Raw genomic sequence first — 13308 nt, 5'->3', positions numbered from 1 at the left:
TTGACTTGCACAATCATGGATACTACAATAAGATATCATGGATTATGTGTGTTACAAGGTAATTTTGGGGAGTAATTCTTCTAACTCAATTTAAATTTATAAAGTGCTTCTTATATTCCACAAAGAAAGTTGAAATATTTCACGGTTCGACATAATATTTTTCAACATTATAAAAATTTTGGTCACAATAATTGTTGTCCTACCTGGTAGAGCTGGAAGGCATTATCCCCAGGTATAAAATTCAGTTGTTTATCCACAAAGAACTCTATTGCAATTAATAAATGAAGCACAGTCTTTCCCACTACAGACTTGAATGTCTAAACAAAGAAAAACAAGGCAATAACTTAGTTGTAGCTTGATTGATTGAATGCAGAGCAATTAAAATAACATTTTTGTCAGAGATCCTGCCATCTTGAGTAAAATACAATGCAAAAAGCCAACAAATGCACAGAGGTATCTCAAAATCTGCTGATATAAAGTTGGCTCAACATCAGAGCATGCATCAACATACATACTTTGAATTAATTTACTTCTAATGTATTCAATTGTATTCTGCAAAAAGTCAAAGTACAATTTTAAATTAGTGATAAAAGATCAACTGTAAACATTTTTGCTTTTTAACTGGGATATATATCCAATCTAGGGGATATATCCTTAAAACAAAGCTTACAAAATAAATTGACAAAAACAAAAATAAGCACAAATGGTGGTGCCAAACATAAGATATGGAAATAAAAGTCCATTCTGGTGCAGTACAACTGTAACACAAAGAAAACACGAATCTCTCAAATTACTGCCGCCCGTAAAATATTAATACAAAGTAGTACACAGTCAGAAGATTAAGAAGCAACTGCAACAAAACAAGCATAAACAGGATCTGGATAGGTCTCACCCTCAGTTCAGAAGTCAGGATGGCACAGTGCATAGTGCTTTTGGAGATGTGCCAAAGGGCCATTGGTTCCTTACCCCATTATGAGTTTACTGACTTTGGAAAAGGAGGAACAAGCAGAGAAAAGGGAGGGGGGAGGTGAAGACTAGTGTTTCATTTCTTTTTAAAGTATACTTCCCTGTTCCACACATTTTATTTTCCTATATTAATGATTTTTGCACTTTTTACACAGGATCAGAAAAACGACAACACCGAGGATGTTCAACACATTGACAAACACATCAACTTTAAAATGTCCATCTCACAAAATTTGAATATACGAACAGGAAAGTAGGCAATTCAGCCCCTCGAGCCTGCTGTGCCATTCAATAAGATCAAGGCTGATGGTTCTCCCTCAACTCCACTTTCCTGCACTATCCCTATATTCCCTTAATATTCAAAAAATCTAACGAATATACTCAACGACTGAGCCACCACAGCCCTCTGAGGTAGAGAATTCCAAAGATTCACCAGCCTCAGTGAAGAAATTTCTCCTCGTCTCCGTCCTAAATGGCCGACCCTTTATTCTGAGACTGTGACCCCTGGTTCTCGACTCATTAGCCAAGGGGAAACATCCTCCTTGCATCTACCCTGTCAAGCCCTGTAAGAATTTAGTATGTTTCAATGAGATCATCTCTTATTTTTCTAAACTCTAGATAATATAAGTCTAGTCTATTCAATCTCGAATCAGTCTGCTGAGCATGCGTTGCACTCCCTATATGGCAAGTATATCCTTCCTTAGGTAAGAAGACCAAAACGGTGCACAATACTCCAGGTGCGGTCTCACCAGAGCCCTATATAATTACGTTTTGTAAGTAAATATTGGTCCCTTCGAAGATGAAAAGGGGGATTTAATAATGGAAAATGTGGAAATGGCTGAGACCTTAAACAATTATTTTGCTTCCGTCTTCACAGTGGAAGACACAAAAACCATGCCAAAAATTGCTGGTCATAGGAATTTGGGAAGGGAGGACCTTGAGATGATCACTATCACTAGGGAGGTAGTGCTGGACAGACTAATGGGACTGAAGTTAGACAAGTCCCCTGGTTCTGATGAAATGCATCCCAGGGTATTAAAAGAGATGGTGGAAGTTATAGCAGATGCATTTTTTATAATCTACCAAAATTCTCTGGACTCTGGGGAGGTACCAGCGGATTGGAGAGCAGCTAATGTAACGCCTCTGTTTAAAAAAGCGGGCAGGCAAAAGGCAGGTAACTATAGGCCGGTTAGTTTAACATCTGTAGTGGGGAAAATGCTTGAAACTATCATTAAGGAAGAAATAGCGGGACATCTGGATAGGAATAGTGCAATCAAGCAGACGCAGCATGGATTCATGAAAGGGAAATCATGTTTAGCTAACTTACTGGAATTCTTTGAGGATATAACGAGCATGGTGGATAGAGGTGTACCGATGGATGTGGTGTATTTAGATTTCCAAAAGGCATTCGATAAGGTGCCACACAAAAGGTTACTGCAGAAGATAAAGGTACGCGGAGTCAGAGGAAATGTATTAGCATGCATAGAGAATTGGCTGGCGAACAGAAAGCAGAGTCGGGATAAATGGGTCCTTTTCCGGTTGGAAATCAGTGGTTAGTGGTGTGCCACAGGGATCGGTACTGGGACCACAACTGTTTACAATATACATAGATGACCTGGAAGAGGGGACAGATTGTAGTGCAACAAAATTTGCAGATGACACTAAGATTAGTGGGAAAGCGGGTTGTGTAGAGGACTCAGAGAGGCTGCAAGGAGATTTAGATAGGTTAAGCGAATGGGCTAAGGTTTGGCAGATGGAATACAATGTCGGAAAGTGTGAGGTCATCCACCTTGGGAAAAAAAACAGTAAAAGGGAATATTATTTGAATGGGGAGAAATTACAACATGCTGTGGTGCAGAGGGACCTGGGGGTCCTTGTGCATGAATCCCAAAAGGTTAGTTTGCAGGTGCAGCAGGTAATCAGAAAGGCAAATGGAATGTTGGCCTTCATTGCGAAAGGGATGGAGTACAAAAGCAGGGAGGTGTTGCTGCAACTGTATAAGGTATTGGTAAGGCCGCAACTGGAGTACTGCGTGCAGTTTTGGTCACCTTACTTAAGGAAGGATATACTAGCTTTGGAAGGGGTACAGAGACGATTCACTAGGCTGATTCCGGAGATGAGGGGGTTACCTTATGATGATAGATTGAGTAGACTGGGTCTTTACTCGTTGGAGTTCAGAAGGATGAGGGGTGATCTTATAGAAACATTTAAAATCATGAAAGGGATAGACAAGATATGGCAGAGAGGTTGTTTCCATTGGTGGGGGAGACTAGAACTAGGGGGCACAGCCTCAAAATACGGAGGAGCCAATTTAAAACCGAGTTGAGAAAGAATTTCTTCTCCCAGAGGGTTGTGAATCTGTGGAATTCTCTGCCCAAGGAAGCAGTTGAGGCTGGCTCATTGAATGTTTTCCAGTCAAAGATAGATAGATTTTTAAGCAATAAGGGAATTAAGGGTTACGGGGAGAGGGCGGGTAAGTGGAGCTGAGTCCACGACCAGATCAGCCATGATCTTGTTGAATGACGGAGCAGGCTCGAGGGGCTAGATGGCCTACTCCTGTTCCTAATTCTTATGTTCTTATGTTTTTACTCTTGCACTCCAATCCTCTTGTCACAAAGGCCAACATACAATTTGCTTTCTTAATTGTTTGCTGTACCTGTATGTTACCTTTGTGATTCATGTACAAGGACACTCAGGTCCATCTGAACACCAACATTTCCCAATCTCTCACCATTTAAAAAATACTCTGTTTTTCTATGTTTTCTACCAAAGTGGATAACTTCACATTTTTCCACATTATATTCCAGTTGCCATGTTCTTGCCCACTCACTTAGCCTGTCTTTGCATCCTCCTCACAACTTACATTCCCATCTAGCTTTATATTATCAGCAAACTTGGATATTATACATTTGGTACCCTCATCCAAATCATTGATGTAGATTGTGAATAGCTGAGGCCCAAGCACCGATCCTTGCGGTAACCCTCTAGTTACAGTCTGCTAATCTGAAAATGACATGCTTATTCCTACTGTTTTCTGTTCATTAACCAATCCTCAATCCATGCTGATATATTACCACCAATCCCATGAGCCGTAATTTTATTTAATAACTTCTTGTATGTCACCTTGTCGAATGCCTTCTGTAAATCCAAATACACCACATCCACTTTAAGGACAAGCTCTAGACTCCATTAAAACAATTCTTAAAATTTTGGCTCAACCAAAAAAATCGACTCTAAGGTTAAAAATAAAGATTTGTGTGATCCTTTGTAACTTGAACTTAAATAACAACAGAGCTGAAAACACCCTGTGAGATAGATGGAAGACAATTTACTCCAGAACAAAACATCTCTCCTTTTTTTAAGGTTATACTACATCCTTTTGTTGGAACTTCCAACATTCAGACACAACAGGAAATATTCTTGTCTTTTGACAAAATAATTACAATGAGGTGAATCAAAGTGCTCAATCTGTTGGATGGCATCATCTTTGATAAGGTCACAAATACATCCTTTACACTGTAGAACAAATATCAATGCAGCCCAAACTTCAGAGACTAAATGCCTCCAGAGAACAGCAAATCACCTGAACAAGTGATTCATATGTTCCTCCAGAGCTAGCAATGTTGCCGCCATTTGCTCACAGCATGGCTATGAGCATTTGCTTACTAGCCTCTGAACTGTCTGCAAACACAGAAGGAAAATTAAAATGGAAATTTGCGACTTTCAAATAATAGCCGACATACAAACTTCTGCGTGCACAAGTTTCTCTGTCACTATTGGTACTGTGGAATTTGCACTGCAACATACACGAGAAGGATTTCATAGGAACGGAAGCTTCAGCATATTACAAAACTGCTTCAGCTGAATTACTTCTGTAAAATAAAGTGGCAATAAAGTAAAATATTCAATGGAAGTACAGTCCACTATTACTTGAAAGTAGCATTGTTTTACCAGTTCGTTGCACAAGTTTAAAAATAAACTACAAATCACAGTACGTAGAACTCTATTATTCAGAGTCGCTAACAAGTTCTAGCATTATGGCATTTAAAACAATGAGGTAGGCGCAGGAAGAGTACTGCTAGCTGCTATATTTGAGCAGGGGAATGCTTCTATCATCCCAAGTGTTTTTTTTTAAGTACTTAACATGTCATGAAACTTTCCTCAGAATAATAATTTAGAATTGGCAGCATTACAGCGTAGAGCATTGGAGCTTTTACAAACTGTTCAATGAAATGGTAGTACATGGGCATTAAGATTCAGGCTTGTTCCAACAGTTTCTTTTTCAACAGCCTGATGACAGTTTCCGTAAGCAGACCGCATCCCTTACAAACTGAAACCTCTCACTTTTACTGTCTGTCGTACCGAGTTAGGCAAGTTGTGCAGCAATGTTTACATGTATTTATTTTTCCCTTGATCTGCATCAAATTTTATTTTTCAATTCCTCTCACACTGGAAACCACAGCCACCACTGAAGTTGCTCTCCCCACTGTGCCTGAAGTGCTGCTGGCCCACATTTAACATGCCTTAATTTCATTTCAATTGCTTCCCCTGCAAAAAATCTTCAAAGCCTTCTCCATATTTTAAGAATGTGTTAAATTCTTCAAAAGTTTATCATATCCTCGCTCTGCTTTGCCTCATTTCTCCCTAAAGGTTCCCACTCGCCCCTTTTCTCCATTGTCCCACCCCCACCCCACACTGTGCTCCCTGCATCTCTATTTCTGCTGCTCAACCTCCCATTAGCATTTCTCCTACTGTACTTATTTGTTTAAATATTTATCCTCAATCTTTCATAGTCTGACGACTTTTTTCAATTTATTAAGTACCTTCAAATTCGATGCACTTCCTGCAACTGTTATACTTACTAACATTCTCCCATCACAATGTTAAAGCATCCCTGTTGTTATAAATCACTGCAGTCTCTGACTCAGCATGCAAAATGCTGCAGATCTGCTAAAAATATTGCACCTTATGTACATTTTGTTTGTCACACTTTGCTACAGATGCAAAACAATCGTTTAAAAAGAGCAAGCCAGTCATTTAATGCTGGGTGCTTCTGACCTGAAACCCAAAACTGACAAGCACTTTCCAATCAGTACACTTCCCTCAACAAATAATTACGTAAACACAGTCTCGTATCAATTAGACTTGGCTTGAAAAGAAATTGCTCCTCCGTTGCAGCAGAATACATTGTGCAATGCATCCAAACAGCCAGATAGAATATGAAATGTGTGAAAGATCATCTTTCTGCCCGCTTTAAAAAAAAATCAATCACCTTAAAAAAAGCCGCACACTGTAATGTTGAGGAGAATGTTCTCTTACTTAAAAGTTTTCAAAAGATATGCATATATGAAAGCACAGCAACACAACTCACTCATCCAGGAACAGAAAGGATACCCATTCCCGTTCAGGTGACTGGCAGCACTGGCAGTGCTTCTGCATCTTTCATTGAGCAAGTTGATTAAAGAAGTGCATATATACTTATTATGGCCAAGGGCAACAAAATATCTAGGTCAGTAATCAGCTCTCTATTTATAGGACCTATGTAACTATACACAAAAAGCAAATGTATAGCTAAAATAAATAAAGCCAGCATCACGCTGAAATAGATTTAAAAAGAATATGCAAAGTCCCAATCATTTCAGTTACAAAAATCAGAGCAATTAAGAGATTAAGGTTTCTTACTATTCCATGCACAATCAAATGGAGCTCTTCTGTATTACTACTACTCATTGGTCATTTGTCCAGCACAGAGAAAACTTCCATGACCAACATACATAGCTTTTCACATTGGATCGAAGATGTTGAACATGGCCTGTTAAAGGCCAATCCGTGTTGAGTGCTCTTAGCAGTTTCAATTTAAAACAATTTAAACCATCTTTCTGCAACAACCTCTTAAATTGGAGAACCCAGTTGGCCCACAGGCAGAAAATATGTTGGCAGCTGCCAAGAGGCTGTGTTTACATTGCTCTGCTACCTCCAAAGTTCCAGGGAACCGCACTTCTTCAGATGTGTTCACTTCTTCCTCAAGCAACAGCACCACCCATTTAATATTGCTGTCAACGCCAAAGATGCCATCAGCAGCAGTGTAAAATTAAGTGTAGTGTGAACTACTTTCTGTTCCAAATAATGATGGAAGTGTTGATACTTAAAAAAAAATGTATAGCAGAGTTAATAACTGAATGGTCATTTTATCAATTCTTGAAGCATTGCTCGTTTGCATGCTGGTGCCTTGACGGAAAGAGGTTGTAATAACTTGCTCAGTAAACACAACATGCTTTTTCATGTTGATGACAATATATATTTAGTGAGATGAACTTTTATCAGTAACGAGCATTTTATAAACAAATTCAAAGAACCTTTAATGCCAAATAGATATTATTTTGTAATCTGTAAAATGACATTGAGCATGACCTTTCAGGGGCATGATAATTCCGTACGAGTGGAAAAACCCATAGCAACTGAAACTACACTGTGCAATGTCCATGGCCCTTCCCTTTAGGTTTTACTGCTAGTCATCGGTTTCAGAATTTTTATTCATTTAAAAGCTCAATCTTTAATAGTGTTAGTGCAGCACAATATGGAAACAAAACCAGAAGGAGAAAAACACATTATGAGAACATTATGCTTAAAACAAAGAAGATTATTATTGGGCAGAAATCCCTCTGAGGGTCTTTCCCGCGGGCAATTGCCTCCTCGCTCGAGATTTTTTACGAATTTACCTTGTGGTCTAGGAGGCGCCCTGGTTTCCGATGGGGAGGCCTTCTCCTCCCGCGCTGCGAAGCGCCCTCTCACCCAGAGTGTTCCGACGCAGAAGATGTAGTCATGTGTGACTGCTCAGCCAATCAGGTAGGCATTTCACAGGTTCCCATTCATAGCACTGAGACGTGCGTATCTACGAGTTCTCAGTGCTATTAATGGGAACAAAAGCAATCACACAAAATAATATAAAATAAAAAAACAGACCACACATTTTAAATGAATTGAAATTAAAGTTATTATGTCTTATAAAAACAAAAGATTTTCCGATTTAAAAAAAGTGTTATGGTTACCATAGTGGGGAGGGTTTTTAAACAATAAACTATGCATTTATAATTTTATTTTACAATTGTTTTTGTGTTTTAAAACACTTGTGCCTGTAAAAATAGGCTATGCGCCTGCTTTTTCAGGCGCAAGATTTGTGAGGACATTTGCTGGGCAAGATATGGGTAAATAGCCCAAACTTGCCCATACAAATGTCCTCGCCCCCAATCTGCCATCCTCGCTCCTGATCTGGCTACAGCTTGACAGATCGGGAAAGCCGGTTTTCAGTGCGTGCGCATTGCGCGCTGAAAACCGGCTTTTCCGATGCCTTCCCAGGTCCGTAGAAACTTTGTACTGGCCTAGGACGTTGGAATTTCCATGCCATTAAGTCATGTATGTTGCACTTCTTCCTCCTTTTCATGCTCTCAAGGAGGGTAGGACTGCATTCAAAAGTGCTACAACACTCCTCTTCAATTCAATCCAAACATTTTCTGCCATTATACCACAATTTCCCCACGACCTACCATCACAGCATTACATCAAGATAAAGAATGCCATCTACACCTAGTTTGTACCTCGAAGTTATCTAATCTTGTTACTCACCGACAGCTTTTTTTGTCTGCTTTCTCCCTATCTTTCCTGAAGACACTCTTGTTTGGGTAGTTTCAATGGTGCTAGTAACCTTGTTCAAGAGGCAATTCTTGAAGTGCAAGACTAGAAAGTCACTGCAGCAAGCTGTTTAACTGTAGACAGCTTCACAGCCAAGGTCTATCCTGTTCTCACTTTTCAGCTTTATAATAGTTATCAGGAACTAAAATCCTGGGAACAATTTCTACATAAGTGTGCCGAGACTAATTGTAATACTGGATGAGATCAACCCAGCTTATAGTTGTAGGAAAATTACAATTTAAGTACAGTTTACAATAGTTTGGAGGAGTAGAAATTCTGTTTTTTCTTCAAAAGAACTTTACGAAACCGAGACTTGTTCCTTGAAATTGTACAAAAACAGGATGACACAAACAGTGGACTCTGATGCTATGTTGGATATCCTGAAACTGGTCCCAGCAATTTTCTTGCAAAGATAAAGCAGATGCTGGAAATCTGTGTTTAAAAAAAAACAGAAAATGCTCAAAAGACTCAGCAGGTCAGTCAGCATCAATGGAGAGACCACACATGTTAAGGTTTTCAGTTCTGATGAAGGGATTGCACCTGAAACATTAACTTGGCAGTTTTCACCATAGGTGCTGACTGACCTGCCTTTTCAGATTTTCTTACAAGATTCTTTTACGCATAACAATCCTTTGTATTAAAGTGTTTTGAAAATATTGTACAAGTATAGAAAGATTTAGTTGGCACAAGTCACACTTCGATGTATTTATGGAATAACGTAATACACAACTAGGCAGAGTGTGCTGAGGTGCAGATTGCTATTTGTAGCTAAATGAAATGATTTACCCTTGAAAGTTAAACTCAAAAGTTTGTTGTCTCAAGCATGGTAAACTGAATTAGGAAACAATGCGCACGATAAAAGAATCACTAGCATTTGAACAGCTGTATGCCACAATCATCATGTAATAATGTGAGCTGAAACTTCTAAAAGAACAAAAAACTGTTCATTAAACTGAAAGATGATAGAAGACCTTTTGGATGCAACAGAGCAGTAAAATAGCCCAGTCGTCATTCGGGCAGCTGTACATTTGTGACTGCCAAGTAATGGAGTTTCTCAGGCTCACTGTTGCATCTACAGGTGCTCTTATGTTGATTGTATGGCACCAGTGCAGCAGCACTCAAACAGAGAGAGACCGACAACTTTCCTCTTTGCCTGTGTGCCACCAGTTCACACTGCATCTGTTGAAGGGCCACTAAGGCTTGTATTTTGCTCTGTCACCAACAATTCTTGTCTCAGATGAAAATTTGGGTCCTGGACACTGATGAAGTCATAGAGTTTGACTGTTTTACGCTGTTAATTTGCTGGCTGGCATTGGTACAAGTGCCATGTGCACAAATGGTCCATGATCATTGTAGAAGCACCATGATGATAAGGTGCCTGAACCTGCAAAGTCCAGACAAACTAGTCAAATTGATGGTGTGCTATCCATTGCAGTTTAAAAGGTATTTAATTTTTGCAATCCCCTCAAAAGGGATCAAAACAATGTAATTTAACACAAAAATGACCTGTCATTCAGCTCCATCAAAATCAACAGTGAAAATTGTTTAAATGTATAGTTCACCTTCATTTAAAACCCGCATGCTCGGATGTGGGCGCCACCTTATTTTAATTTTGAAGATTTGGTAGAATGATTATTAGTAGAAACAAAGATCAACAACTTTGTTCTTCTTCCATCTTCTCAAAGACTCAGTCACTGGCCACCCTCCGCTACCTTGCCCAAGTGGGGGAAGGGTATGGCGGTAAAGCCTGACCCTGACCTCAGCTGACACTTTCTGCCAGCGGTCAGTGGGCAACAGTCAGTTGGGGTAGCCTAAATAATTTCCTCCCTCCCAGGACCAGGAATCTTAAGGCCAGTTGTTGTACCCTTACTGCCAACCTAGCAAAGACCAACCAACCCAGCACAAACATGGGAACTGCACTTGGGCCTTGCTTCAGTGGTTCATTTCCACATTGAGTACTATATTTATGAGCCGAGTTAGAGAGAGAGCTTGGACGTCATCAAAGGCCTTTAAACTTCAATTATTCTACCAACATATAGATATTTAACTCGAGGTGAAACTGGCAATCTTCTTAATGCACAGGTTAGAAACATAGAAACATCGAAATTAGGTGCAGGAGCAGGCCATTCGGCCCTTCGAGCCTGCACTACCATTCAATAAGATCATGGCTGATCATTCAACCTCAGTACCCCATTCCTGCTTTCTCTCCATACCCCTTGATCCCTTTGGCCGAAAGGGCCACATCTAACTCCCTTTTGAATATATCTAATGAATTGGCCTCAACAACTTTCTGCGGTAGAGAATTCCACAGGTTAACCACTCTCTGGGTGAAGAGGTTTCTCCTCATCTCGGTCCTACATGGCTTACCCTTTATTCTTTGACTGTGACCCATGGTTCTGGAACTCCCCAGCAACGGGAACATTCTTCCTGCCTCTAACCTGTCCAATTCAGTCAGAATTGTATATGTTTCTATGAGATCCCCTCTCATTGTTCTAAACTCCAGTGGATACAAGCCCAGTTGATCCAGAGTCTCCTCATAATGTCAGTCCTGCCATCCCGGTGAACCTTTGCTGTATTCCCTCAATATAGCAAGAACGTCCTTCCTCCGATTAGGAGACCAAAACTGAACACAATATTCCATGTGTGGCCTCACCAAGGTTCTGTACAACTGCAGTAAGACCTCCCTGCTCCTATACTCAAATCCTCTGCTGTATCTGCATGCCAAACTTCAATGACTGATGTACGATGACACCCATGTCTCGTTGTACCTCCCCTTTTCCTAATCTGTCACCATTCAGATAATATACTGTCTTCCTGTTTTTGCCACCAAAGTGGATAACCGTTTATACTGCACCTGCCATGCATTTGCCCACTCACCTAACCTTTCCAAGTCACCCTGCAGCATCCTCCTCACAGCTAACACCGCCACTCAGCTTAGTGTCATCTGCAAACTTGGAGATATTACATTCAATTCCTTCATCTAAATCATTGATGTATATTGTAAATAGCTGGGGTCCCAGCACTGAAGCCTGCGGCACCCCACTGGTCACTGCCTGCCATTCTGAAAAGGACCCGTTTATTCCGACTCTCTGCTTCCTGTCTGCCAACCAGTTCTCTATCCACGTCAATACATTACCCCCAATACCATGTGCTTTAATTTTGCACACTAATCTCTTGTGTGGGACCTTATCAAAAGCTTTTTGAAAGTCCAAATACACCACATCCACTGGTTCTCTCTTGTCCACTCTACTAGTTACATCCTCAAAAAATTCCAGAAGATTTGTCAAGCATGATTTCCCTTTCATAAATCCATGCTAACTTGGACCGATCCTGTCACTGCTTTCCAAATGCACTGCTATTTCATCTTCAATAATTGATTCCAACATTTTCCCACTACTGATGTCAGGCTAACCGGTCTATAATTCCCTGTTTTCTCTCTCCCTCCTTTTTTAAAAAGTTGTGTTACATTAGCTACCTTCCAGTCCATAGGAACTGATCCAGAGTCAATAGAATGTTGGAAAATGATCATCAATGCATCCACTATTTAAGGGCCACTTCCTTAAGTACTCTGGGATGCAGACTATCAGGCCCTGGGGATTTATCGGCCTTCAATCCCATCAATTTCCCGAACACAATTTCCTGACTAATAAGGATTTCCTTCAGTTCCTCCTTTTCGCAGGACCCTCGAACCCTTAGTATTTCCGGAAGGTTATTTGTGTCTTCCTTTGTGAAGACAGATCCAAAGTATTTGTTCAATTGGTCTGTCGTTTCCTTGTTCCCTATTATAAAGTCACCCGATTCTGACTGCAAAGGACTTACATTGGTCTTTACTAATCTTTTTCTCTTCACACATCTATAGAAGCTTTTGCAGTCAGTTTTTATGTTCCCGCCAAGCTTCCTCATATTTTATTTTCCCCCTCCTAATTAGACCCTTTGTCCTCCTCTGCTGAATTCTAAATTTCTCCCCGTCCTCAGGTTTGCTGCTTTTTCTGGCCAATTTATATGTCTCTTCCTTCGATTTAACACTATCCCTTGTTAGCCACGGTTGAGCTACCTTCCCCTTTTTATTTTTACTCCAGACAGGAATGTACAATTTTTGAAGTTCATCCATGTAATCTATAAATGTCTGCCATTGCCTACCCACTGTCAACCCTTTCAAGTATCATCTGCCAGTCTATCCTAGCCAATTCATGTCTCATACTATCGAAGTTATCTTTCCTCAGTCAGGATCCTAGTCTCTGAATTAACTGTGTCACTCTCCATCTTAATAAAGAATTCTACCATATTATGGTCACTCTTCCCCAAGGGGCCTCGCACAACAAGATTGCTAATTAGTCCTCTCTCATTACACAACACCCAGTTTAGGATGGCCAGCTCTCTAGTTGTTTCCTTGACACATAGGGATGGCTTTCTAGACCAAATACACTCCAGGAAATCCTCCTCCACCGCATTGCTACCAGTTTGGTTAGCCCAATCTATATGTAGATTAAAGTCACCCATGATAACTGCTGTACCTTTATTGCACGCATCCCTAATTTCTTGTTTGATGCTGTCCCCAACCTTACTACTACTGTTTGGTAGTCTGTACACAACTCCCACTAGCGTTTTCTGCACTTTGGCATTCCGCAGCTCCACCCATACCGATTCCACATC

At 40.3% G+C, this 13308-nt stretch overlaps 1 protein-coding gene across 5 annotated transcripts in view; it reads right to left on the bottom strand.

Moving 5' to 3' along the window:
• Window positions 1-13308, bottom strand: part of jmjd1cb (jumonji domain containing 1Cb) — a 445070-nt gene that overhangs the window by 134976 nt on the left and 296786 nt on the right. For all 5 annotated transcript variants that reach the window (XM_070876841.1, XM_070876842.1, XM_070876843.1 and 2 more), the window contains one exon: window positions 204-317. In XM_070876841.1, the coding sequence (XP_070732942.1) occupies window positions 204-317 (114 nt within the window). The remainder of the gene's footprint in view (window positions 1-203; window positions 318-13308) is intronic.

The sequence above is a fragment of the Pristiophorus japonicus genome, chromosome 3 (assembly GCF_044704955.1).
Source record: "Pristiophorus japonicus isolate sPriJap1 chromosome 3, sPriJap1.hap1, whole genome shotgun sequence".
NCBI classification, from domain to species: Eukaryota; Metazoa; Chordata; class Chondrichthyes; family Pristiophoridae; genus Pristiophorus; species Pristiophorus japonicus.
The sequence above is the reverse complement of the archived record's forward strand: the minus strand, read 5'-3'. Positions and strand labels throughout refer to the sequence as shown.